The 24,350-nt window shown below is 45.1% G+C and overlaps 1 protein-coding gene across 2 annotated transcripts in view; it reads left to right on the top strand.

Annotated features, from left to right (window-relative positions):
- SOBP (sine oculis binding protein homolog) overlaps positions 1-24,350 on the top strand; it is a 159,536-nt gene that overhangs the window by 119,074 nt on the left and 16,112 nt on the right. For both annotated transcript variants that reach the window (XM_060167915.1, XM_060167914.1), the window contains one exon: positions 19,702-21,642. In XM_060167915.1, the coding sequence (XP_060023898.1) occupies positions 19,702-21,639 (1,938 nt within the window). In that variant the 3' untranslated portion in view covers positions 21,640-21,642. The remainder of the gene's footprint in view (positions 1-19,701; positions 21,643-24,350) is intronic.

Raw genomic sequence — 24,350 nt, 5'->3', positions numbered from 1 at the left:
GTCTGCCCTACTGCAGCTTCATCCATCCTAGCCAGGGGTCAAGGCTGTGGCCGCTTACATTTCATTTATGCTACAGAGATCGATATTTAGAGTTTCTCAAGGGTCCTTCTAAGACTAATCCCAGAAGAAAAATACCTGTTCAGATCAGGGATTCTCTTTGACTTTATTTCAAGGGTGATGCCTCAAAATATTTTAAAGGGCTGGCAGAAAAACATTTATTAAAAATACATAACCATTCAGTTGTTGATTGGAATTTCACTCACATGTTTTGTGTTACCCCATGATGACCTTGGTATTAACTATAACAATGACCCACTCTACTCCTGTCTGTAGAAAACAGCCCTTTTTCCCCCCTGAGAATTGTAGAGGTAGTACGTGGGAAGAAAAGAAAGAGAAAAGGAAAAATGTATTTGCTATAAGTTCACAGATACTTGGGTAATGTTCAGGCACTATTGTCTTAACTTATAGGCCCCAATATGTTATTCTCAGCTAATTATTCTTCCTATTCAGAAAGGTTAAATAACTTGCTTGTGGTTGCATGGCTAGAAAATGACAAAGCCAGCAATTAGAATCCAGCTCTCAGTCCAAAGTTGCTGAATAAATCAATTTATACTGGCTGTGGGTGGTTTAAAATGTTACCCCTTTGGGGATATTTGGATTTTTAACAGAGGACTCCTGGATATGTATTATTTTAACCTAAAGAAACAAATCTTTAAAGGTAGAATGTCATACCTGAAGAAGAGGAAAGGAAGACCTTTCCAGCAACCGCGGAACCACCCTGTGGAGTCCCCTGCAAGCTAAGCGCTCGCGATCCCTGGAGGGCAGGCTCAGGAGAGTGTTGTGTTTTACCTTGGGTGTCACGTGTTGAGAATGAAATGAAGGTGAGATGGAGGCAGCCAGAACTGTGACAGTCTGGAAGTCATGATGCCCTAAGGACAATGGAAGTGACTGAGATGAGGCCAGGGGAACACATATGACCCTGTTGCCAGGTAGATTAAGGGCAGCTCTGCGGAAGAGGATGCAGCCATGCTGAGTGGCTCTGGGGGAGAGGGCCAGGCCTATGGGTAGGGGTTGCAGGAAGGCAGATTTATTCTCAGTATCAGAAAGAGTTTGCTCAGAAGAGTAGGATGGACACCCTTGTGGAGTAGTGAGTTCCCCGTTGGCAGAAGCATCACAGTTGAGTCTGATGACCAGCCAAGCAGATTGTGGCAGGGCTCCCTGCACTGAATGGAAGGTGAGACAAAAATGACTCCCTGGTGCCTGTTCAACTCCAAGGCATTATGACCTTGAACTTAGCTGCTGAGTTGTTACATGCTGAATGCAAAACCAGTATTGAAAGGGAATTTGATAATGATCTATCATTTTCACTGTTTAAATTATGTCTCTCCTTTTAAAAAAAAATCACTCAGCATCACTGATGGACATTTCTGAAATATTTAGAGTAATTGTTCTTTGGGGATTTTGTCTCCTTTTTATAAGTTCAGTGGGAGCATCAATTTGAATACCCTCTGATCACTGTGTACCGCTGTGACCCATTGGCATTTCCCTTTTTAGGCTAATAATTGGAAAGCTCAAAAGGGAGCTGCTCCGTGGGTAAGCATCTTGGGAGATAACAACGCAGGGAAGACCCAGCTGGAGTCTGAGGCAAACAACAGGGACTTTCTGTGTTATCATTCTTCCTACTGCATTCGGCTCACATTAGTGAGGTCTGAGGATTTGGGTGGTTGGCATGATCATGGTCTTCAGACATCTGAAGGATGTAAATACTGAGGAAGGAAGAAATGTATTTAGCTCGAGACAAGGGGTATATCTAATTAGGGTAAGAGTGATGGAATGAAATTAAGCAAAGAAAGATTTAGACTGAATATTAGTGGGCTACTTCCAAGCAATAGATTGATGAAGCTTTTAGATATCTTCTAGGGAATGCTGTCCTGTGTTTTCCAAGTCACTTGAAAATCAGAGGGACAAAGGCCAAGATAATCTTGAGGAAACCACAGTCTCTGTAGATCAGGCAAACGGAGAGTGCTTAGCTTTCTGCTTTCTAGTCTGTCTCATAAACATGAAAAGCTCAGTGGGCAATCTCCTACTGAATGACTTCTGTCCGCCTATAGCAAGTGCTTGCTTTTCTTACAACCAGGACTTTTTGAAAGGTTGTTATGTTCCCAAGGGTCAAATCCAAATGTGAGAATCAGAGGAGAATTCTGGAGAGAATCTGGGGTGGAGCAGGCACCTGACTTCTCTGCCTGCTTGTTAGTGGTGCCTCTAAGGGGCAGGAAGGGGAGGCGAAAGTCAAAAGTTCTGTGATTGGTGGGAAAGGATCTTGAAACTCTGGGTCAAAAGGAGACACCTGCTGCAGGGAGAATAGAAAACAACTGGTTGAGGAAGATGGCGACCTCAGCCACTGCATTACCCTCCATAAACCTGGAGCTTTTCTTCTCTGGACCATTTCCCCTACATGCTAGGAATCTACTTGTTCCTCCCGAAGTCTAGTACAGACAACTCTTTCAGGATGGGCCCAGATTCTGGGTGCCACCCGTCACTGTCTAGCACTTGCGGCCTTCCCGGACCAGCCGTGTGGTCTGGGACCAGCTGGTCACATGCGGCCATGTGACCAGCCGTTGTGGGCACATGCATAGCCTGGAGGGTGTGGGACTGGGCTTTCCTTCTGAGACTAATTAGAGACACTTGAAATGAGGTATTTTGCATAAGCCATTAAATAGTACTGACAGGTAAAACAATGGAAAGATATACTGAATTTGGTAGAGATTTTTATGTTTAACCTCTTGGGGGGGTGTCAGTACTCCCGGCTTCCTCTGTGGTCACAGAGGTGGGCAGTCCGGGTAGGGGGGCTATTTTCCTATAACAAGGGCAGCTCCCATGTAATTTTCCACTTTGAATCCTACATCTTTTTTTATTAAATAAGATGGAGTTTTACTCTTTAAAACAGACCATCGCCGGTCTGCACGGCTAGCTTTGTCTTGAAAGGGAATAAAATTCTTAAGTTGAAACCAAATCGGAGACTGTTCTATGGCGCGCTCTGCGAGGGGCGTGCAGAGACGTGGGTCTGCTGATTACCTTAATTGCGGAGACAGCGGGGTCCATAATCTCTGGGGCAGTGGACACTCGCTGCGTGTGTTCTCCCCGTCCTTGGATTTAGACGGCCTTTGATCATCCTGCCCGGCCTAGAATCCCGAATTCCACTGATGACCAGCCTCAGGCCGTCCACTGTTGCCTTCAGGCGTTCGTTCGGGAAGCCCTCTCTCTGTCTCCAGGATGTTCTGGGTTGGAGCCGGGAGAGGACGGACAGGCAGCAAAACTCAGAGTCAGAAACCCCCCAGCAGCAGAGAGAAGGGCACCGGGGAGCTGCTGACAGGGATGAAATGGGAGGCGGAAAGGCCGCGGCGGAAGCAGCAGCGTTCCCCAGGAGGACCGTGGCTGCTGCCCACCCGAGGAGACGTCCCCTCGGCATGAGGGCACTGTGTAAAGCAGGGTTAGCCCTCGGCATGAGGGCACTGTGTAAAGCAGGGTTAGCCCTCGGCATGAGGGCACTGTGTAAAGCAGGGTTAGCCCTCGGCATGAGGGCACTGTGTAAAGCAGGGTTAGCCCTTGATGAGGTTTTCATGTGCACTCCGGGTTTTGAATTTTCCTGCTGGCATCTCATCACAGTGTGGGGTAGTAGCCAAGGAAACCCTCAGGTGCCTTCCACGTCCATTTCCAACCCTGGTTCTGAAGAGGACAGGGTGCCCCCCGCGCCCCTGAGGTCTCAAGGGGCATTATAAAACTCTCCAAATAAGACGAATTTGGATTCGTGCTAATTTAAAAAGTCAGTGTAATAATGAGTGTGTTGGAAAATGGAAGAAACTACCTTCTAAAAGGGGGGGGGGTAGTCATGCTACAGGACTGGATTGAACTGAGGGTTAGTGTCGTGTTTACTCTTACTGAACATCAAAGATGTCTTAAGCTAGGAACACAGTTGTCTCTCTCAGTGTGACTCCCATTTGCTGCGTGTCAAGCTGCAGGAAGTCCAGCTGATGTAAATAGATTAATATTTAAAAAGTAATACAGAAGAGTAAGGTACCGAACATGTCATGTTTAATTATTAAAAACCCATAATGGAATTCCAATCCGAGCTCACGTCTTACGTCTCACTGGCGCTAAGCAAAAAACTCAATTAGCCAGCGAGTCTGCTCACTCCACGGCTCATTTTGACTCTCCCAGGGCCAAGCCCGTGTTCTCTTAAAGTGTCTAGAAACATAGGTATGGGCAGCTTAGGTAGTACTAGGCTTTCTCATTAGACAATTGTCGCAACCCTTTTCAGTCAGATGGTTGGATAAAATGACTGTACGTTGTTAACAGGACTTAGGAAAGAATTTGAGTTACTTCCAACTGATAGGACTTGGGAGAGTAGGTGATGTGTTAGAAATCGCAGTATTAGGGCCTCCGTGCTCCTGCTGGGTTTATCAGGCTATGAAGTATGTGTTACAGGATGCAGGTGTCTGATTAGAAAAATGGACTTAGCCCAGGGATAGTTAACCACCCATTTTCCTTTTGAGACCATAGTTCTCCTGGCCCTTTAGGACACACTCTTTTTTTTCTTTTTTCTTTTTCATTTGTTAGTTCACTTTATTATTCATTCAACAAATATTTACTGAGTACTATGTGCCAAACACTCTTCCAAATGCTTGGGTTACATATTATTTACACAATGGACAAAATTAAATTTCTTCATCCACTGTGCCTAGTTGGCAGCATGCCTCAATACAGTGGGGTGAAATATTCTGCTAAGTGGTGTTCCTGCTATCAGTTTTGCACAGTGTAACCCAATGTAGGACACACTCCTGTGAGGGTGAATTTCTCCTATGGTGGAGAATAGCCAGAGGAAGAGATAACAGGACCAGTGTGGCTTGGCGTGGAATAAACCCTCATAGACTAGTCGAATCCAGTTCAGAGTCAGTGGGCCAGCAAAGCTGATTGGGGCAGTAATTCTTGATTTTATATTTTTATTTAGCGGGACAGATAAGGATGTTCCTTTGTATATGAATATGAAGATACTGATAAGCCATTTGTTTTTCTTGTTGCTGTGCTCTAAGAGTTTGCCCCCTTGATCGTGGAGCCTCGGTTCCCATGAGATGCTCATGCATTCATCTATAATGCAGAAAATGCAGTGGTGTGACCTAAAATGCTCTTGGGTGGAGCTTCAGGGTTTGGAAGGTCACACAAGAGGTAACAGTATTCATGACATCCTGTGGGCTGGCGGGCTGTGTCGGGTAACTAGAACTGAGAGGACAGAAATTGAGTTTGTAGTGACTGCAGAAGCTGAAACCACAGGGTGAAATGTAATAGGGTCCAGGCCTCGATGAACACAGGAAGCTGATGAGAGGGGAGGAGGGAGCTGTAGGGCTGAGAAAAGGGCTGCAAGGGGACGAGTAACCTTGATTCCCAGCAGGGCAGAGGCTGTGAACATGTGGAAGGGCAAAGGCATGGGAATCACCTTCGCCTTCTCTTACAATTCAGAAAACAACCAACAGTTGCACGTGGGAAGCCTTACCATGTGCAAGACAGTGCTCTGGGCTGTAAAGGCCCAGGCCCAGCACCACAGAGGAAAGCTTTAAGCAAACGAAAAATGTTAAGGCCTAGGTTTCCTGGCTCTGTCTGACAGGCATCATTTTCCAAAGCGATTTTCTACAGGATCCTACTAGGAAAAAAAAAAAAGATTTCTATTTTTGGAAAGTTGAAGAAACTCTGGATTACTGAAGTTAAATGTTTCTTTTCTGCAGAACTTCTCAGTGGCTTAAATATGGCAATGTGCAATGAGAATCTTCCAGAGGAGCATAGGGTGTGCAACTTTTCCCAAACTCATTTGACCGTGGAATCCTTTTTTAGGGGCAGAACATTGATGGGACTGGTGTTTCTCAGGATACCCTGTAGGCGATAGAGTTGGGATAGGAGTAGTCAATGAGAAGGGGGGCGGGGTTTGCAGTGGAATTAGGAACAGGCAAGGACCTGATGTGGCAGTCACATTTCCTTTCTGTGGTGACCCTCAGAAATAGTGCTGGTGTAAAGAGGTCTGTGTAAGAGGCATATCCTGATGTTACCTTCCTGCTTTCCTGGGCCGAGGCTGCCCTGGGCACCCCACACCTATAGCAGGGTACACGGTAGGATGATGCCACAAGGAGCTCCTTAACAACAGGAGGAAGTAGTGTGGGATCAGAAAGGACTTTGAAGTCCCTGACCCTTCCCAGAGTGTCCTCATCTTTTAATATAGAGTAATACCGGAAAGGGCCGTGGTCGGGATTAAATGGGAGAAAGTTTGTAAAGCTGGGGTAGATTCTTGGTCTCCCTGAAGTTGGAGGCTTGCTATATAGAAGCTCGAGGAAACAAGCAAGGCAGGACTAGCCATTGCTGCCCATCTTCCTGGAGCCTGGGCAATTGTTCTGGCAGCAAACGTGGCCCCATAGTGCCAAGAACTGGGCGATGGGACAGTCTTTTTGCCCCCAAGGAATAGGCACCATTGCTTCCTGCTCTAGCACACGGCCTCGGAGGACTTGCAACTCCTGCCGCGTGACTTCCAGTCCTGCCACTTCCAGCCCTCTCCTCTCCACTCGGCCTCACCACCTGTGCTGCCCCCACGCTTCTGCTTACTGCCTGTCCTCTGTGGTCCTCTGGCTTTCTGCCCACTCTTCCCACCACTACTTAGTCTCTTGAGGTCATCTTGATTCCCAGCTCACCAGAGAAGAAAACCTGATTGGCTTGCTGAATTGCTCTGTCCCTGTTAGGCAGAGTCCCCGCCCCAGGTCTTGAGGTACCCTCGAGTCCGGTCTGCTAAGGGCAGGACAGCAGCGGACAGTGGCCATAGCAGGCACTCAGTGCCTAATGGCTTCTGTTCTGATACACAGGTAGCTCCTACACAGTTTTGTTTTTCTTCTCCTCGTTCTCCCCTTTCCTGTTCCTCCCCACTTCTGTACATGCCAGTCCACACCAAAGGCATGCCTTGATATAACACAATATATCCAGTGACGCCTGTTCTTTCACTCTTAGATACTAAGCCCTAGAAGAGAGGCTCAGCCTCACATATTTCGATTATCCCCTCATATACCCTTCTTCTGTATCGTACCAGATCTGAGGTCCATTGTACAGGCTATTTGGATTAGGCAGTGCACCATACTCATTTCTCTGTTCACCTAGGAGCCAACAGTCCAGTTGTACAGTGGGTCAGATGGTAGGATCCTTTTCCATTTCATTTCCTTTCTTCAGAGGAGACCAAAGAATGATGTAGTCAGTCATATACGGGTTATGAGATGGGGGTTTTTACCCAAATACTGATAACGGATATATAATTGTTGCTAGTCTTAATTTCCTTATCTCTAAAATAAGGTCTGTTACCTGCCTGCTGATCTCTTCACAGACTTCTGGTGAGTGGTATTGTGATAGTGTCTTTTGCACCACTTGAATTTACTGGAAGAGAGGAGTTGTAGAAATAACAGATGTGTTTATAAACATATATGAATTAACATATCTTTGTCACAAATTGTCTTGCTTCATACCATTTAGCACTTCAGACATTCAGCCTGGATGGGGAGATTGGCTTGAGCTAACCCAGGATTTGCTTATGAGGATGGAATCGTAAGAGGGGTGCTCAGTGGAGAATCTAGCATTAGTGGAGGATTGGCTTTCAGTTAAGTAGTTAGCTCAGCAGGGTGGCTGCATTCATGGAACAAAGATGGAAGAGAACTAGGCGAACCTAGGGTCCACAAACATCCAGGAAGTTTTTCAGAGACAAAGGAACCAACATGGGGATCTGAAGTTGGAAGCAGTCCAGCATATCCCTCACAGATACCTAAGAAGCTGTCACTAAGTAGGTGCTCTCACACTGGTTTTAATTAACTAAAAAGACAGCAGATAGCCTAAATTATTTCTTTTCCCCAAGTTCGTGAGCCCAGTACCCTGGGCCTTTTGAATTGGTAGCATTGTGCACCAGATGCCATAAATGTCACATTTGTGTGTAACTGAGCATAAGGGATTCCATTGGTGACTCTGGCCCGGGCGACTGGTGCTGGCCTGAAGCTGAGCCTAGGGCTAAAACATCCGCGAGCTTCAGACCACAACCTGGCTGGCAAGTCTCCTCATTATTGCAATTATGTTACTGTCAAACACTCTACAAGCCCTTGGAAACACAGTGGAGAGAATATGGGGGTCAAGTGTTTTGCTGATTTGGGTTTCTGGTTTTATTTTTGTGGTGTGCTTTTGACTTTGAAGTACGCATCATAGGAAATTTCATAGTAGTGAATTTCCTCTTTGTTTTTAATAACTGAGATTTAATAAAAGAATGAGTAAATAAGAGTTTAGGTAAACCAGGTGGCTGTGTTTTAAACCTGTAAAACTGGACCCAGTGAAGGCAGCAGATATGACACAGGAGGAGATGGGATAATGAAAAAGGGGGGCCAGTCCCTTTTAAGAGTAAATAAAGTCACAAGTAGGAACAAACAATGGCTTCTGACATCTCTCTACCAATGCAAAGAGTGGGAAGGACCAAGTTACCCTGGATTGTGGGCCCAAAAAGATAAAAATGATCTTGGAGATGCCACTGAGACTTGGATTTATCCCCTCCAAAAAAGATAAAAATGATCTTGGAGATACCACTGAGACTTGGAGGGGGGTTAATGCCTAGATGAGAGATGACATATAGAACTAAAATGTAAAACACCACATCCCGCCAACATACCTAGTAGGTGGGTAAAATTCTGGAAAATATATCCTTGTATGGCAATCCATGCACCTGAGGGGAAATGCAAGGTGGGAATTTTAAGAAAATAAAAGGAAACATCAAAAGAATTACTTGGGGGTGCGGTAATTGAGTACAAAATATGAAGTAGATATTGAAAATAGATTAATTAGCAATTAAGCAAGATATGGGGCCATTTACCTAGACATCTGCTAAGGATACCATTCTGTTAGAAACAGAGCGATTGATCCTCCTTCCCATGCCTTGTGCATAGTTCTGAGAAGGTGGAGAAGCTGTGAGAGGAATCCTACTCTGACCACCATATTGATTAATACAGGGGAGAGCAGCTTGGTGTGTGGATGGAAAGAATTGACCCAACCATCTTGGAATGTGCATGGATGTGATCAACCATGTTCCCTAGAATTGGGATAAGCAGACATTTTTAATCCAAGGAAGGTTGATTTGTTCCCCAAATCAGAGGCTCAGTGTAGTTTGTGGGGGTGGGGAGGGCAAAATGGAGGGTGGGAAATTCTGAAAATGAATATTGTGTCAGGAAGGCAAGGGTGCATGAAGGGGTAAACCCTTGGGGGAACTGCCCAAGGTAATAAAAGGAGCTATTAGGGCTATGCTCATGGAAGGAGCAAGAAGCAGAATTGGAGAGCTCAGTGTTTAGAGCAAATGGTGTAATGTTTAACAAAAGAGGGTGAGAAGACAAGGATGGGCAACTTTTATTTATTTATTTTTTCCCATTGTCTCCATAAAGAGAATGCGCTTTATACTGGAAAGGGTAACAGAAACCCTAAAGAAAACTATGAATCCCACGTTGGGGGCAAAGAGATAGGCAGAGAGCACCTGCTACACTCACCACATTTAGCTCTCCCTGCCGCTTGGAGGGAATTTGAGGATAATTTCATATTTACTTTGGGATAATCTTTATTCTATCATGATGAATGGAAGAGGTTTCAAAAAGACAGAAATGGACTAAAATTTCAAAATTGGGCAAGGGTTTCTGATTTCTGAAACTCTAGACCAGTAGGCTTGATGGCTTACCCTCAAAAGGCCTTGAATATATCATTAAACAAGTGGTTGATAAGCACTTTAGAGAAAAAGGTTTTGGTTGACCAGAAACTCAGAGTGAAGCATGCAGCATGTTAGAGTGAAAAAATGATGGGTCGGAAGTTCTGATCTGAATCCTGGCTCCATTATTTGTAGGCTGAGACCTCAGGGAAACCACATCATTTCTTTGAACATTTGTTTTCTTATCTTCAAGCAAAATGGGAAAAACAGTAGCTCCTTTACAAGTTTGTTGTCAGAATTAAAGGAGATCAGTGAAAGCTTCAGGCTTAGTACATAACAGACATTCAATAAATGTTTGTTTTGAAAAAGCAATACCTAACCGCAGGATACGACTGCTAAAAAAGCACATGTGTTCTAGGGTGGCATTAGTGGAACGACTGTGTTCCATGTGAGGGAGGGGAGAGTTCTCTGGACCCGATGCTGGTCAGGCTGATGCGTTCTGTTCTGGACTCCACCCTCTAAGAGGGACATTACCAAGGTGAAGTATATGCCTGGGTAAAAGACACAGGAGGACAGACAGGATAGGAGGGCTCTGGGAACTTGTCCCTGGGGAATGGGTGCAGGAACTGGGGAGGTTTAAAAATAAAAATCTGGGGAAAATATGATGGTTCTTTTTAAGTATTTGAAAGGCTGAGCTTTGGAAGAGGAGTTGACCTGTGCTGAGAGACCCTGGGGAACAGAACTACTGTCAATGGGTGGAAGTGACAGGGAACATTGAATGGTTAAACTTTCTGACACTCAAAGCCGTCCGACAGCAAAGCAGGCTGCGCAGGACTCTGCACTATGTTGCAACCCTCTTTAGAGAGATCGTCTTTGTGGGATTCACTCTTTGGCTGTGTGGATGGATCAGGATGGTCTCCCTGTCGTAGGAAGATGAGGGGCACCTAGAAGACCATCTGTGTAGAAGTAAACCCACGTTTGCTGGGGGAGATAGGTTGGGCTTGACCCATGAAGTTCCTTAGAGATCTAAATGTCTGTAATTCTGAAATTTCAAAACAAAGCTATTATCAAATACAGACGTACCTCGGAGATATTATGGATTTGGTTTCAAGCCACTGGAAATAAGAGCAAATATCCTAGTAAAGGGAGTCACATGAATTTTTTGGTTTCCCACTACATATAAAAGTTATGTTTAAACCATGCTGTAGTCTAAGTGTGCAGTAGCACTATGTCTAAAGTAATGTACATACCTTAATTACAAAATACTTTATTGCTGAAAAATGCTAGCTTTAATCTTTTTGCAAGAGGAACATCAAAAATCACTGATGACAACAGATCACCATAACAAACACAAAATGATGAAAAAGTTAGAAATATTGTGAGAATTACCACAATGTGACACAGAGACACAAAGTGAGCAAATACCATTGCTCACTGATAGACTTGTTCAATGTAGGGTTGCCACCAACCTTCAACTTGTAAAAAACACAGTATCTGAGAAGTGCAAACAAGGGAGGTGTGCCTGTATTAGTCAGTCATCAGTAAAACTTCTGTAGTTTTAAAGGAAAATGCCAAAGTCCTTGAGATAGTGGGGCAGTCTGGGCTTTGAAGCCACACACATCTAAGTTAGAATCTGGATCTGCCATCTCTTATCTGCATAGGGAATCTTGGACAAGTTATTTAAACCCCAGTTATCTATATGGTAAGGTACTTGTGGAGATTAAAAGAGGTAATCCACGTAACATGCTTAGCATGGTTACTAGTGCTTAAATAATGCAAGCTATTGTTAACTCGTATAATCTATTATTATTACATCAAATTGGGGCTTCCAGTAGGCACTGTAATAAAAGCCATAATTTTCAATGGAGTGTCCTGGAGAGATTTGAGGACTGGGCAGCAATGGACACCAGGGGCTGAAGTGGGGCAATCCTGGCATCCACAGGTAGGATCTGGTTCAGTCTGGAACCCAGGAGCACAGAAATGTTCAAGACTGCTAAAAGGGGATTGAATGAAGCATTGCAGGTAAAGCCCTTTGCCAGGTGTCTGGCAGATTTCAAGCAATCAGTATATAGTTGGTAAATAAATGAGAGTCACTAGGAGCAGCTGCGAGCCTTTGAGAAGCAGCCAGAGAGGCAGCTGAGGAGCAGAACTGCCAGAGGAGCCGTGAATTCCGCCTAGCAGTGCCCTTGACCTGGACCACCTGCACACACACAGCCTTGGTCCTATGGCATTTCAGTGCTGCTTCTCATCGCTGATGCCAAGACACAGCCTGGGTGGATGAGGGGGCTGGGAGGCAGATTCAAATAAAACCCCTAGAAAAAAAGAGACTGTTTCAAATATCACAGATAATAATAGCAGTCCTTCCAAAAAGTCCTATTATTGATGTACGATTAGCTGTGTTGTGGAATTAAAGCCATGTGTTTTGAAATATCATTTTTGCCATTTTCTAAAAAGCCTGTGTGAAGGAAGAAATGAGGTGAGTGACCACAGATAAAAAGAAGCCAGATAATTAGTACACTTCACTTTTTAACACATCACTTTGGTGGCGCTCCCTTTATACACAGGTGCAACCCAAGGTCCCTCCCTACAGTGTTTTCAGACAGAGAGTGGGCTCTTATAGTCACACATAATGAAACTTCAAATATTCAAGTACGCATTTAGAAAACAGCAAGTAATGATAAAGGAGGTCAAAGACACATTTGAAAAGAGATTCAGATATCTATTTTGAAAACAGGGAGAGTTACAATAACCAACGTAAATATACATGTGAAAAAAAATTCAGATGTACATTTGAAAAAAGAGGAGTCACAGGGTTAGCAGAGCAAAGGGAGGTTAGATATTGAGAGAGTAAAATATTAAGACTATTTTTTAGTTAAAAACTGTTCGTTGCATTTAGAAGAAATCTGGGGAGAGGAAGTGCGTGCAGATTTCTCCCATGAATGTTAATAGACAGATTTTGAGTTTCTTGAGGGCAGGTGCTGAATCTTTCCCATTGTTTCACAGTTCAGTGCCTTCTTGAGCACAGCTCAGTACTTACTTTAAAAAAAATAAAAGCATTACAAATAGAAGCTCAGTTTTTCTCAAGCTTCAGTTTGAAGCAAAGAGGATTCAGTAAAAACAAAACAAAACCGTGCAGGCCTCCTGTTTCCTGCTGTAGATGCTAAGCTGTATGAGGGCAGGGGATGCATCTTACTTAACTCCTGTCCCTGGTTCCTAGCTCAGTGCCTGACACAAGGTGGGCCCTCAATGAATGAATAAATTGGATTATGTCATGGCAAAATTTTCAGGCAGGTCACAGAATACCTGGAGTTGAGAAAAAGGAGAGAAAATCGAGTCACGGGGCCTGGCAGCAGCATTTCAGTGGGGGATGGGGTAGGACATGGCTCTCCGCTTTTATGGGGCACGTTTTCCATGTCTGCAATCACTTGCTGGTTCTTTCTTCCTCACGTGTTTCCTGGGCAATGCGTCACTATGGACGATCTCAGTTTACAGCTGAGCGCCTGTGGCTCAGCGTGGTTAAGCACCTGCCCCACCAGGAGCTGGAGGCTGGAGGAGTGGACTAGATGATCTCTGAGGTATCCTTCAGGGCTCACTTTCATTGCTCTGAGATCTCCTGGGCTACTCCTGTGGCCTTTGACGGCCACAGAACTGGAAAACAGAGAGGCAAACGTTTGGCCTCAGGTGGATCAGATTTTCCAATGTTAGAATTTTTCAGTTTCCGTCTGGGTGACCTGTGTTAAGAAGAGGTGAGCTGCATGTATCCCGTTTAAATGAAGTGGAGAGTTTTGTGATGATACTAATACACTTAGGCGACCGAATATGTCAGAACAAAGGGAAACGTCACCTTCTTCTGAATCATGGGTTTGGCTCTGAGGATGGAGCCTCAGTCATGGAATACAGTCCAGGACTCCATCTCTTGCTTTGGCTGTAGAAACAGAGACCTGGGTCAGTAAGGAGCCATTTGTCAACACTCATTGAAATTCTGGAAACCAAGCCCATCTCTGCTCTGCATTTCAGAGCTCATGGCACGTGTGAAAGAGAAGGATCTACCCTGGTGACCTGGCCCAAGGTTTCTGAAATCCAGCTTAACCTATAAGTAGTACTTGAGTCATGGTATAAAGTTCCTCCAGGGCAGCTTTCTAATGAGATGTTCAATTCTAACAAAGATGCTCGTTAGTCTCTCCTTGAGTTCCAAATCCTATGTGAGAGGAGAGAGAGAGAGAGAGAGAGAAAGCCAAACTGCAAAACAAAACAAAAAACCAAATAAGACCCTTAAACAAAAGGAACCATGTAGCAAACATCATCACATTGGAATCTAAACCTGCAGAAAGTTTATTTTGCAAATGAACTTCTCCATGAATTGGCTCTAAAAAAAAAAAAAAACAGCCCTTGCTCATTCTAAATCCCACTCCTGATTTCTGTGTAGCTGTGCACGTCTAAGGCTAGGTCATCTTTTTCCTTCCTTCACTGTAACCCAACTTTGCAAGGAAACTTGGAATGGTGAACTCGGTCCCCCCATCAGAGTTTGGTGCACCGCTCTGTGGGGACTCGCCCTCACACACATTCTGCCACGCCGGGCATGGGTCAGCCTGTCTTCAAGGCATGTGATACTGTGGCTTCTGGCCCTTCCTTTGGAAGATAGTTCTGCCATGTAATGAGTCAAGCAGATCGTTCATCAGCTCTGTTTTTTAATAAAACATGAATAGTACAGTTTATGGCTTCCACTGTTCAAACAGCAGTTGAGCCTAAGAGGAATTATTCCTCTTAATGGTTCTAACATTCATTTCCAAGCAGCCATGCTGCTTTATCAAGCTTTCACCTGAATTAGAGAGTGACTGGCCTTGGAAAAAGTGGGCTCCCCAGGAGCTGAAAAGAGCCTTCCCAGGATGGTGGGCAGCTGGGATGTCCATAGGCCTGTCATCCGGCTCCTTGTCACTGCAGACAGTCCCTCTGTCATCCCTGGGATGGCAGGATGCAGGATGGGGGCTGGAGTCTGTGAGGTTCAGCATGTGTTTGTCCATGTCTCAAAGACACGCAGACTCCTAGGAAAGCCTAGATGAAAACCTCCCTTTTCCTCCTCACACTGCCAGAAAAACATCCTCCTATTAAGTTAAACTGAACTTAAGCCTATGGAATGTTCCTGGGAAATCAGCAACCACGAGGGAGACAGGCTAGGAACTGAAAAAATTCTCTATGCAACAAGGTTACTGTTAGGCCCAGCACACCAGTGTTGCTTGCTACTACTATATTAGCTCCCTTTCACAGAGGAAGAAACTGAAGCTGAGATTTTCATAAGAGAGAATGATGGAGCCCTGACTCACACCCACATCTTCTGATTCCAAGTCAGATGTGATTTCTATAGCATCCTTTGCTGCCCAAGTGCACCGAATTAGGGCCCTGATGGAGGCAGAGTCTAAACCCAAAGGAACAGTTGATGCTGGGGCCATGGGACTGCAGGGTCGAGCTGGAAGCAAGTATTCAGGTGGGATCAGTCTGAGGCCCTCAATTCATGCTATGAGGTGACTGTCTATAGGTGAGGCAGACCCAAACCCTTCAAAACACTGATCACCCCTGTCCATGTCTCTCCAGCCTCCTTTGCTTCACTCTTAGGTGAGCTCATGATTTTTTGAGGTGACCTGGACCGCAAGATCAATGCCATATTTAACAGGCCAAGATCTAAAGAACCAGCCTCTTATGGCAAGCTCCAATTTTGGTTAAGGGGCTACAACTTCTGAGCTGTTACATGGGCGCTGTGTTCGTGAAAAGTCAGGAGCATGCGAAGATTTTGTTTTTCAGATTGTTGATGGCATTCAAGAGATTGCTAATATCTTTTTACTGTTCCATTGCTGCAAATGCCTTTGCCCAGATGAGAAAGATTTCAGCAAAAGAGTTTCTTAATGAAATATCGCCTGATGCCAGGTTACCACTCAGAAGGCAGCGGTGGATGGGTTCCATTGAAGGATGAAGTTCACTGCCACAGCTGACAGCTGATTAATGTGTGTTAATTAGGAACCCTGTCTCCCTCCCTGATCACCTGAATCTTCTTCTGAGCTCAGCAGAGTGTATATATCGTGCCCATGTGGGTAACCTCATGGCATACTTTGGCTTTGACTTTGGACGTTTATATAAAGGCTCAGTTGCCAACATGAATAGCTTTCTTTCTTTCCAGGGGAAATACAAGATGGAAAGAGTTATAGGAACCAGAAGTCCTGCCTTTCAGTTTTCTTATATCAAGAGCAAGTGATATTTCTGCTGAGGCAGTGTCTTTTGAGCAGTTTAGCGGTGTAGGTTGCCACATTTATTTCACAGGAAAGGAGTGAATCCATCAGGCCACTGAGCTTATAAGTACTACCCTGGCAGCCAGCCACCAAAATATAAATACTCTAAATGGACTAAAGGAAATGTTCATTCTGTTGTTTAGAATTGGACACATCCCAGGAAGGTAAACTTAATCTTTTTGAGGACTGCTGTTATAGGGCTGAATGGAATACGCATTTGTTTATCTCCTTTGTGATCTTTTTGTCTTCCCAGTGATACATTATGTATTTGTGATACGAAGCATTTCAGCTGTCTCGCTCAATAGCCTCGCATTAGCTGATTGTTCGGTCCCCAGATTGCCATCGTTAAACAGCTTCAGCCTCAGCTCCGTCCAATCTGGGACCTGTTAGGGAGAGAAGTGGAACCAAAGAGGCCAGATTCCAACAGAAACAAAGCCGGGTGGAATTAGGGGGAAATCATTCCAGAGCCCAGTGAGTTGAGCTCTGCACTTCTTAGTCTTTATCTTCTAAAATATCTGAAGGAATTTTGGTACTTCTTGGCATAATGAGGGAAAAAATAATGCCTCAAAAAGTTTGAAAAAAATTAAAGCCGTCTGTGGAAAAAAGGTGGGAAGAATACCCCATAACACCACAGTTCAGAAAAACCATAGTTTATGAGACACATGCTGTGTATTTCATGGATATGCAAATGTTCTTTTATTAAAGAGAAAGATCTACAGTATATATTTTCACCTAACTACCACATCTTAAGTAATCAGCTCAGGCTCTTATGATGAAATCTTTAATTACTAGAAGTGTATTAGTTAGATGTAGAATGAATGATGTGCTGCATTTTATTGCTTCACATGATACAGCCATTTGTGCCATAAATTCATTGACCTAATCTCAGACGATGTGTCCTGTAAGACAGACATGATTCGTTATTTCTTAAGTGACAGTTTTTTCCCCAAATAATTTTTTGCTTCATCAGAAAGATTGCCTTATTGTATTTTTAGACTAGTGTTCGGAATTGAAATGTAACAAGACAAGGAGACACGCACGTTCACACTCCTTACCCAAAATGAGATTGTCAGAAACTGTCACACTATTACCTAAACACCGTCGGATGCTGCAGAAAATCAAGTAGGGTAACCATTAGGCTTTTGCTTTAACTGGAAAATTTGATGAAATAGAATTTGCTTCGAACTTTGATGTCTGTAATTCTTTTTATGTGAAATAGATAAAATGTGGTGGAGAATTCTCATTGGATAATTGGGATAGATCTGTGAGCATTCCTTATTCGTCAATGAATTACTGAAAGTGAAGGGAGAACATTTAAGTTATATTTAGGTTACTTTTTGTGACTCTCCTTGAAAATATTTATTTAGCTTGAGGAAACAGAGGAATCCTCTGGAGGCAAATAATTCAATCTGGCAATTTGAAGACCAATTAAGGATTTCAGAAAACTCTTTCCCCTTATGGTTAAAAAATACGATCCAAAAGAAATATGCCAGAAAATTTGGTATTTTTTTAAATTAGCTTAATTCATTGATAATTTTTTTAGTTCATAATTAAAGAGGCTATATTTGATCCTTCACTTCAAGCTTAAAAGTTTACATTTTAGGCTATCGATGCCTAACATTGAAACAGAATCAGGTGGCTTTATTTCATATTGGAATTTAAATGTCATGTCATTATACATTAACTTTTTAAAAATGATCAGGTTTTAAAAATAATAACTTACATGCATCAAGTTTTCACTACTAGTTTCTTTAACCTTTATCTAGATGAGAATTTTGAGAGTCTGATAGATTCTGTGTGTCTCTTCTCATCAGAGGCAATTCTGTGCTTATTTGTAAATTAGACATCTCAACTATGAAAAAAAACAAACCTCTTAATTCTGGAGAAACTTGAAACACTGTAGTGAAACACAGGAGTATCTTAGCATTGATTTTATTGTTTTTGCAACAAGCATTTTGAAAGGGTATTTTCATATGAGACTAAACAAAAAGCTAATGTGTGCCAATAAGTATTTGTCATTCAATCTCACACCATCGAGTATATCACCTGCAGATATCAGTGGGAATAAAAGTGCGAAGGAAAAGAGTGGATTTACACAAACAGACTTACATCTGCCACGAGTGTGTATACTCACAATCACATAGTAGCATGCCACCACTGTTTACAGTCTAGGAAAGCTGAGAGTTCAATGAGATGAGTAATCAAATGCCCAGCATATGTTGTTTTTGCATTGTTTATGTGACCAATCATTATTAAAATTTATCATCTTTTAATGCTATCAGTTTACCATAGTTAAAAAAGCAACATGCACCAGCAACAGAACAACAGACTCTCTCCTCAACAAAAACAGGTTCCATTTAGAGCAATATTGGAACCAGGGCTTTACTGAAGAGAGAAGCAAATTCAATGAACTCACCATCGCATTGTGTTTCAGAATTCTTCCTCTGTTGCTGTATGGCTTGAGTGCTGAGGAAATGACCAAAAAAAAAAAAAAAAAGAAAGAAAGAAAAAGAAAAAAAGATTGTGTATGTAATGTTCAGTCAAAAAAGTAAGGCACTGAAAGAACCATTGAAAATTTTGACATCTGTTTATCTGTTTATAGCTATGGCAAGATTACTCGTATTAATTCTTGTTTAAAATGCCATATGAAGGAAAGACATTTGTGCAAACAAGAGTCGTATTTGAATTGTAGATCATGTCTTCACCATCTGTGAGAGCTGATGGTGTTACAAAATTAATGTGTTAATGAAATCACAATAATTTCTCCAAAGTAATGGGTTCTGAAGCCGAGAATGACTATTTTTTGAACTTTGATGTCTAGTGATTTCCAGTTGGGAAAAGCTCTCAGCCTTTAATTAGTTCTGCAGCCCAACTTTAAGATAAATTTGGTGATGTCTCTCTTTTGCCAGGAGTAGATTTGAAGGGGGGAAAAGCCATAAAAACTTTTGGAAAACGTTCTCTTGGTGTTTGAAAAGTTGTTAAATAAGACTGCCTGCCAAGAAATGTCACCAAAAATTCTGACTACTGAGAGAGAGTGGGCAAACAGCTCAAAAAATAATTCTAGCTTGCTGCAACATCACAGGTTGGGAATAGCTAAACCTCACACAGACTTCATGACTAATTCCAAGTTTCCCCTTGGAAGCCAGACATAATGATGTTCAGTGCTATGTGTTATTGGTTAACACAGCACACCCCTTCCAACTGCATTATCCAACAGTCAATAGTGTAAAGTGACTTTGCATGAGGAGAATTTTAAGGGTCTATATTTCAAAGTCCACTGAAGTTTCTGGAGAATTCTTCTCACCAAAACTATTTAGATTTGCATGTACAATGAGCCTCTTTGACCAGTGAAACTATGTGGGCAGGTATATGTACTCTTTTTTTTTTGTTAGATCTACCTTAAAGTCATGCTTAAATGGGATAACACAGTTTCTTTTTCTTTTTTTAAAATAGGAGATGGTGGTAATTGCTATTCTGAAGAGTTCATATTTATAAAGCAATTCTGGCTTCCAAAGAGAAATTGTTTTACAAACATTTAAGAATTGTACCTTTTAGAAGGAAACACTTCCGCCTGTTTGAAAAATTATGATAAAGTTTGAAAGAACCTTCATGTAAAACATGAAACGCTAGCTACCAAAGGAAATTGTTTACCTTACTTTTTTCTTCTTTATTACTGTGTTGTAGGTATGTGACTGGTGTAAGCACATAAGACACACAAAAGAATACCTGGATTTTGGGGACGGGGAAAGAAGGCTTCAGTTCTGCAGTGCAAAATGTCTCAATCAGTACAAAATGGACATTTTCTACAAAGAGACACAGGCCAATCTTCCAGCTGGGCTGTGCAGCACATTACACCCTCCCATGGAAAATAAAGCAGAAGGCACTGGGGTGCAGCTGCTCACTCCAGACTCTTGGAATATCCCTCTAACAGATGCTCGCAGGAAGGCCCCCTCCCCGGCGGCTGCAGCTGGCCAAAGCCAGGGCCCTGGCCCATCGGTGTCCACCACCGTCTCTCCATCTGACACTGCCAACTGCTCTGTTACTAAAATCCCTACGCCAGTGCCCAAGTCCATGCCCATTAGCGAGACTCCAAACATCCCTCCTGTCTCCGTCCAGCCACCTGCTAGCATCGGGCCTCCCCTCGGCGTCCCGCCTCGCAGCCCTCCCATGGTGATGACCAACCGCGGCCCGGTACCGCTGCCCATCTTCATGGAACAGCAGATCATGCAGCAGATCCGCCCGCCCTTCATTCGCGGACCGCCGCACCACGCCTCCAACCCTAACAGCCCTCTCTCCAACCCCATGCTCCCCGGCATCGGGCCCCCGCCCGGCGGCCCCAGGAACCTGGGCCCCACCTCCAGTCCCATGCACCGGCCCATGCTGTCGCCCCATATCCACCCCCCGAGCACCCCGACCATGCCCGGGAACCCTCCGGGTCTGCTACCGCCGCCACCTCCGGGCGCGCCCTTGCCGAGTCTCCCCTTCCCGCCAGTGAGCATGATGCCAAATGGCCCGATGCCCGTGCCCCAGATGATGAATTTCGGGCTGCCGTCGCTCGCCCCGCTGGTGCCGCCCCCCACCTTGCTCGTGCCATACCCCGTGATCGTGCCCCTGCCCGTGCCCATCCCCATCCCTATTCCCATCCCTCACATCAATGATTCCAAACCCCCCAACGGATTTTCCAGCAACGGGGAGAACTTCATTCCGAGCGCCCCCGGCGACTCCTCGGCGGCAGGAGGCAAGCCTGGCGGACACTCCCTGTCCCCCCGGGACTCCAAGCAGGGCTCGTCCAAGTCCGCGGACTCACCGCCCGGCTGCTCCGGCCAGGCCCTGAGCTTGGCGCCCGCGGAGCACGGCCGGAGCGAGGTGGTGGACCTGACGCGGCGCGCCGGCAGCCCCCCGGGCGCGGGCGGCCAGCTCGGCTTCCCCGGCGTGCTGCAGGGCCCGCAGGACGGCGTCATCGACCTGACCGTGGGCCACCGGGCCCGGCTGCACAACGTGATCCACCGCGCGCTGCACGCGCACATCAAGGCGGAGCGCGAGCCGGGCGCCGCGGAGCGCAGGACCTGCGGCGGCTGCAGGGATGGCCACTGCAGCCCGCCCGCCGCCGGCGACCCGGGCCCTGGCGCGCCCGCGGGCCCCGAGGCCGCCGCGGCCTGCAATGTCATTGTGAACGGCACGCGCGGCGGCGCCGCCGAGGGCGCCAAGGGCGCGGAGCCGCCGCCCGAGCAGCCCCAGCCGCCGCCGCCTCCCGCGCCCCCCAAGAAGCTGCTGTCGCCGGAGGAGCCCGCGGTGAGCGAGCTGGAGTCCGTCAAAGAGAACAACTGTGCTTCCAACTGCCACCTGGACGGGGAGGCGGCCAAAAAGCTGATGGGGGAGGAGGCCCTGGCGGGAGGCGACAAGTCAGACCCGAACCTTAATAACCCCGCGGACGAGGACCACGCGTATGCTCTGCGTATGCTGCCCAAGACGGGCTGCGTGATCCAGCCTGTGCCAAAACCCGCGGAGAAGACTGCCATGGCGCCGTGCATCATCTCCTCGCCCATGCTCAGCGCCGGGCCCGAGGACCTGGAGCCTCCGCTCAAAAGGAGGTGCCTCCGAATTAGAAATCAGAATAAGTAAAAGGTTTGTATGTACACTGGGGCTTTTCTCCACACGAGTCAGCGCACCCCTCCTTACTTCTTACAGGGCAGAGGCGCGCGCGAGAGTTGTATTGATAATCATGGTTTTACCTTACGTGTTTTACAGTACACCTTGTGTGGTCACACACTATCATCATCTTGATCCAACATCATTCCCATTTTACAGATGAGGAAACTGACTCACAGCATGTAAGTGCCATGCCCAGGGTCACTTACTTAAGGATAAAGCCAATTCTTGAACCTGCATTGAAACACTATCTACTAATTACACTTTAATTATTAGGCTCATCCCTGTAAGTAGAAGAGGATGTGGGGAGGAAGGAGAGATTACTTGGGACCAGTAAATGTTCAGTCATGAGGTTACAGGACTGTGCTAAAAGGCAAGCTGAGCCACTTCTTGGAGCTGGTAGAGTCACTGGCAGAATGTCCTAATTCACCAAATGTTCTCAATAACCAGGGGATTCCATTTGCACGATGAGAATAAAATCTAACCTTCTTACATGCTATGCCAACTGAACCCAGGCCACGAAGCCCCATTTGCCTGGTAGGGTGTTGGAGCAGCTCGTGTTCACGGGGTCTCTTCCTTCATTTGTCACCAACCAGCATTTCCCGGGGTGGGCCTCAAGCATCACTGACCAGCTTTGCTTTCTCCCCTTTTGGGGCTCATCAGCTCAGTGGGTGAGGTGCTCACCTCTCCAGGCAGTGGGAGGCTTTGACAGGGAAAAGGGCAACATCACCAAAGTGGGTGAGAGCGCACATCTCTGACCTCTGGCAGGGGAGGGTCCGGAATCCTGCTTAATACCAAGTGAACCATAAATAACGAGTCCAGAATTTCAGTAAGGGGGAGGGAAACTAGCCTGCGTGGCTGCCCACTGTAGCCAGATGTGGCCTCATTTGTTTGATCCTCCCAACAATCCTGGTGGAATAAGCATCGTCTGCGTCTTACCAAGGAGGAAAATAAGGCTTGGCGATGTTGCCCAAATCAGAGCTGGTAAGTGAGGGAACCACTATTCAACTCAGGCCTGCTGGATCCAGAGCCTGAGCGCTCTCCTCTGTCCACAAGGACAGCAAACAGGCTAATGTTCTGCTGAAGTTTATCAACTGTTTATGGAGAGGAAAGGAAGGGAAATGAATATTTACTGAGCACATAACTTCTGCACAGCTCTTTCCGGGAGTTGGTGGTTACAAAGGTGAATATGGTGCAGTGCCTGCCCTCAAGGCACTTACAGTCTGGTGGAAATGTACACTGGGGAGGAAGGAGGCCTGGGTAGGAGAAGTGGACCTTCTAGGAAGAACAGTTGCTCACGTTGGTATGTGCAGGTCCTTCTCTAAGTGGTTTTCAGTATTTATTTGGGTCAGGATCCATTTGGCAATTGTTATTGTCTTCATTTTACCGATGTGGAAACTAAGACATAGAAATTAAGTAACTTGCCCAAGATTACCAAGTTAATAAGCAGCATTGAGATTCAAATGTAGGCTGTCTGACTCCAGGGCTACGTTTTCTTTGAACCACTGTAAGAGAATAGGTTAATTGGTCCCTTTATTACCCTACTTGATAAAATTCTTTTATCCACCTCAGTTGTCTTGGGGGAAAGTCCCTAGACAAAAACCAAGCCTACCTACCAACTTCTCTTAAGTGTTTAGATGGTGTTTGTTTGTTTGTTTTTAGCGTGCTCAGTTTTTTTTTCAGCAACAACAATGAAAAACCTAGAATACCAACCCATTACTCCACGGTAGGAAATATAGATGTGGACCAGAACACTTGATGTGGTGTGTCCAAACCATTGTCTCTAAGTCAGCATATTTACATGGGCACCTACCTCACTTATAGCCAGGAGTTTGCTTGGGAAGCTCAGAGCCAGTGAAAGGGGCCTTACTGGGTGGTGTGAGAAGGGTTTCTCAGCCACCATAGTCTGAGGCTTCCTTTTCCACTGATGGCTTTGCCAGTAGGAGCAGAATACTAAAAATCGGTTCACCAATCCTTGATTTTATATCTGCAAGTTCTGCTCTCCAAAGACAGTCTCAACCTTCTCATAGTCACCTCAATTGAAAATGCCCCTGATTTCTCTACCAGAGTAATTTAATCTGGTTGACAAAGCAGTGAGTAATGGGAAGATGTGGGACAAAAAAAAGTGATGGCCTTTAGAAAGCCAGAAAAGCATCAGGAATTGTAATTTTAAACACACTCTAGTGTCACTCATTCAAATGACATTAAAGGAAGAATGAGAGGGTGAAAGATTTTACTACCATTGCTAAAGTGAGAAGTGACCAGGTCAGGAAGAGTGTCACTAGTCCATAAGTAGTATAGGGTCAAAAGAATATAAAAGCATTAAATAAATGATGGCTATTTGGATGATATATGTTTCTGAATAAAGAGTCAGGCTAGGGTCTTGTATGTGGACCAGAGTCGTTACTAAAAATATTAACCTGGCTTCAGTCATTTTCAGAAGATGCAATGATGAAATTGCCCATATCCCCCTGAGATTGGAAAATTCTTTTTATGATGGGTCCCGCAAGAAATTACAGCTTTTCTCTAAAGCCAGAGACTCTCAGGCTTTCCCAGCTCCAGTGGGGTGACAAGGCGAGTGATTTAAGGTGGGGGAAGAACGCCTCTGCTCCACTAAATCGCATTGCCTCTTGCCCTCTGTAGTTCCGTGTCAGCTCACAGCACAGTCTCAACCTGCCGTAATT

The sequence above is a fragment of the Lagenorhynchus albirostris genome, chromosome 12 (assembly GCF_949774975.1).
Source record: "Lagenorhynchus albirostris chromosome 12, mLagAlb1.1, whole genome shotgun sequence".
Lineage (NCBI taxonomy): Eukaryota > Metazoa > Chordata > Mammalia > Artiodactyla > Delphinidae > Lagenorhynchus > Lagenorhynchus albirostris.
This window is presented reverse-complemented; position numbering and strand designations above follow the sequence as displayed.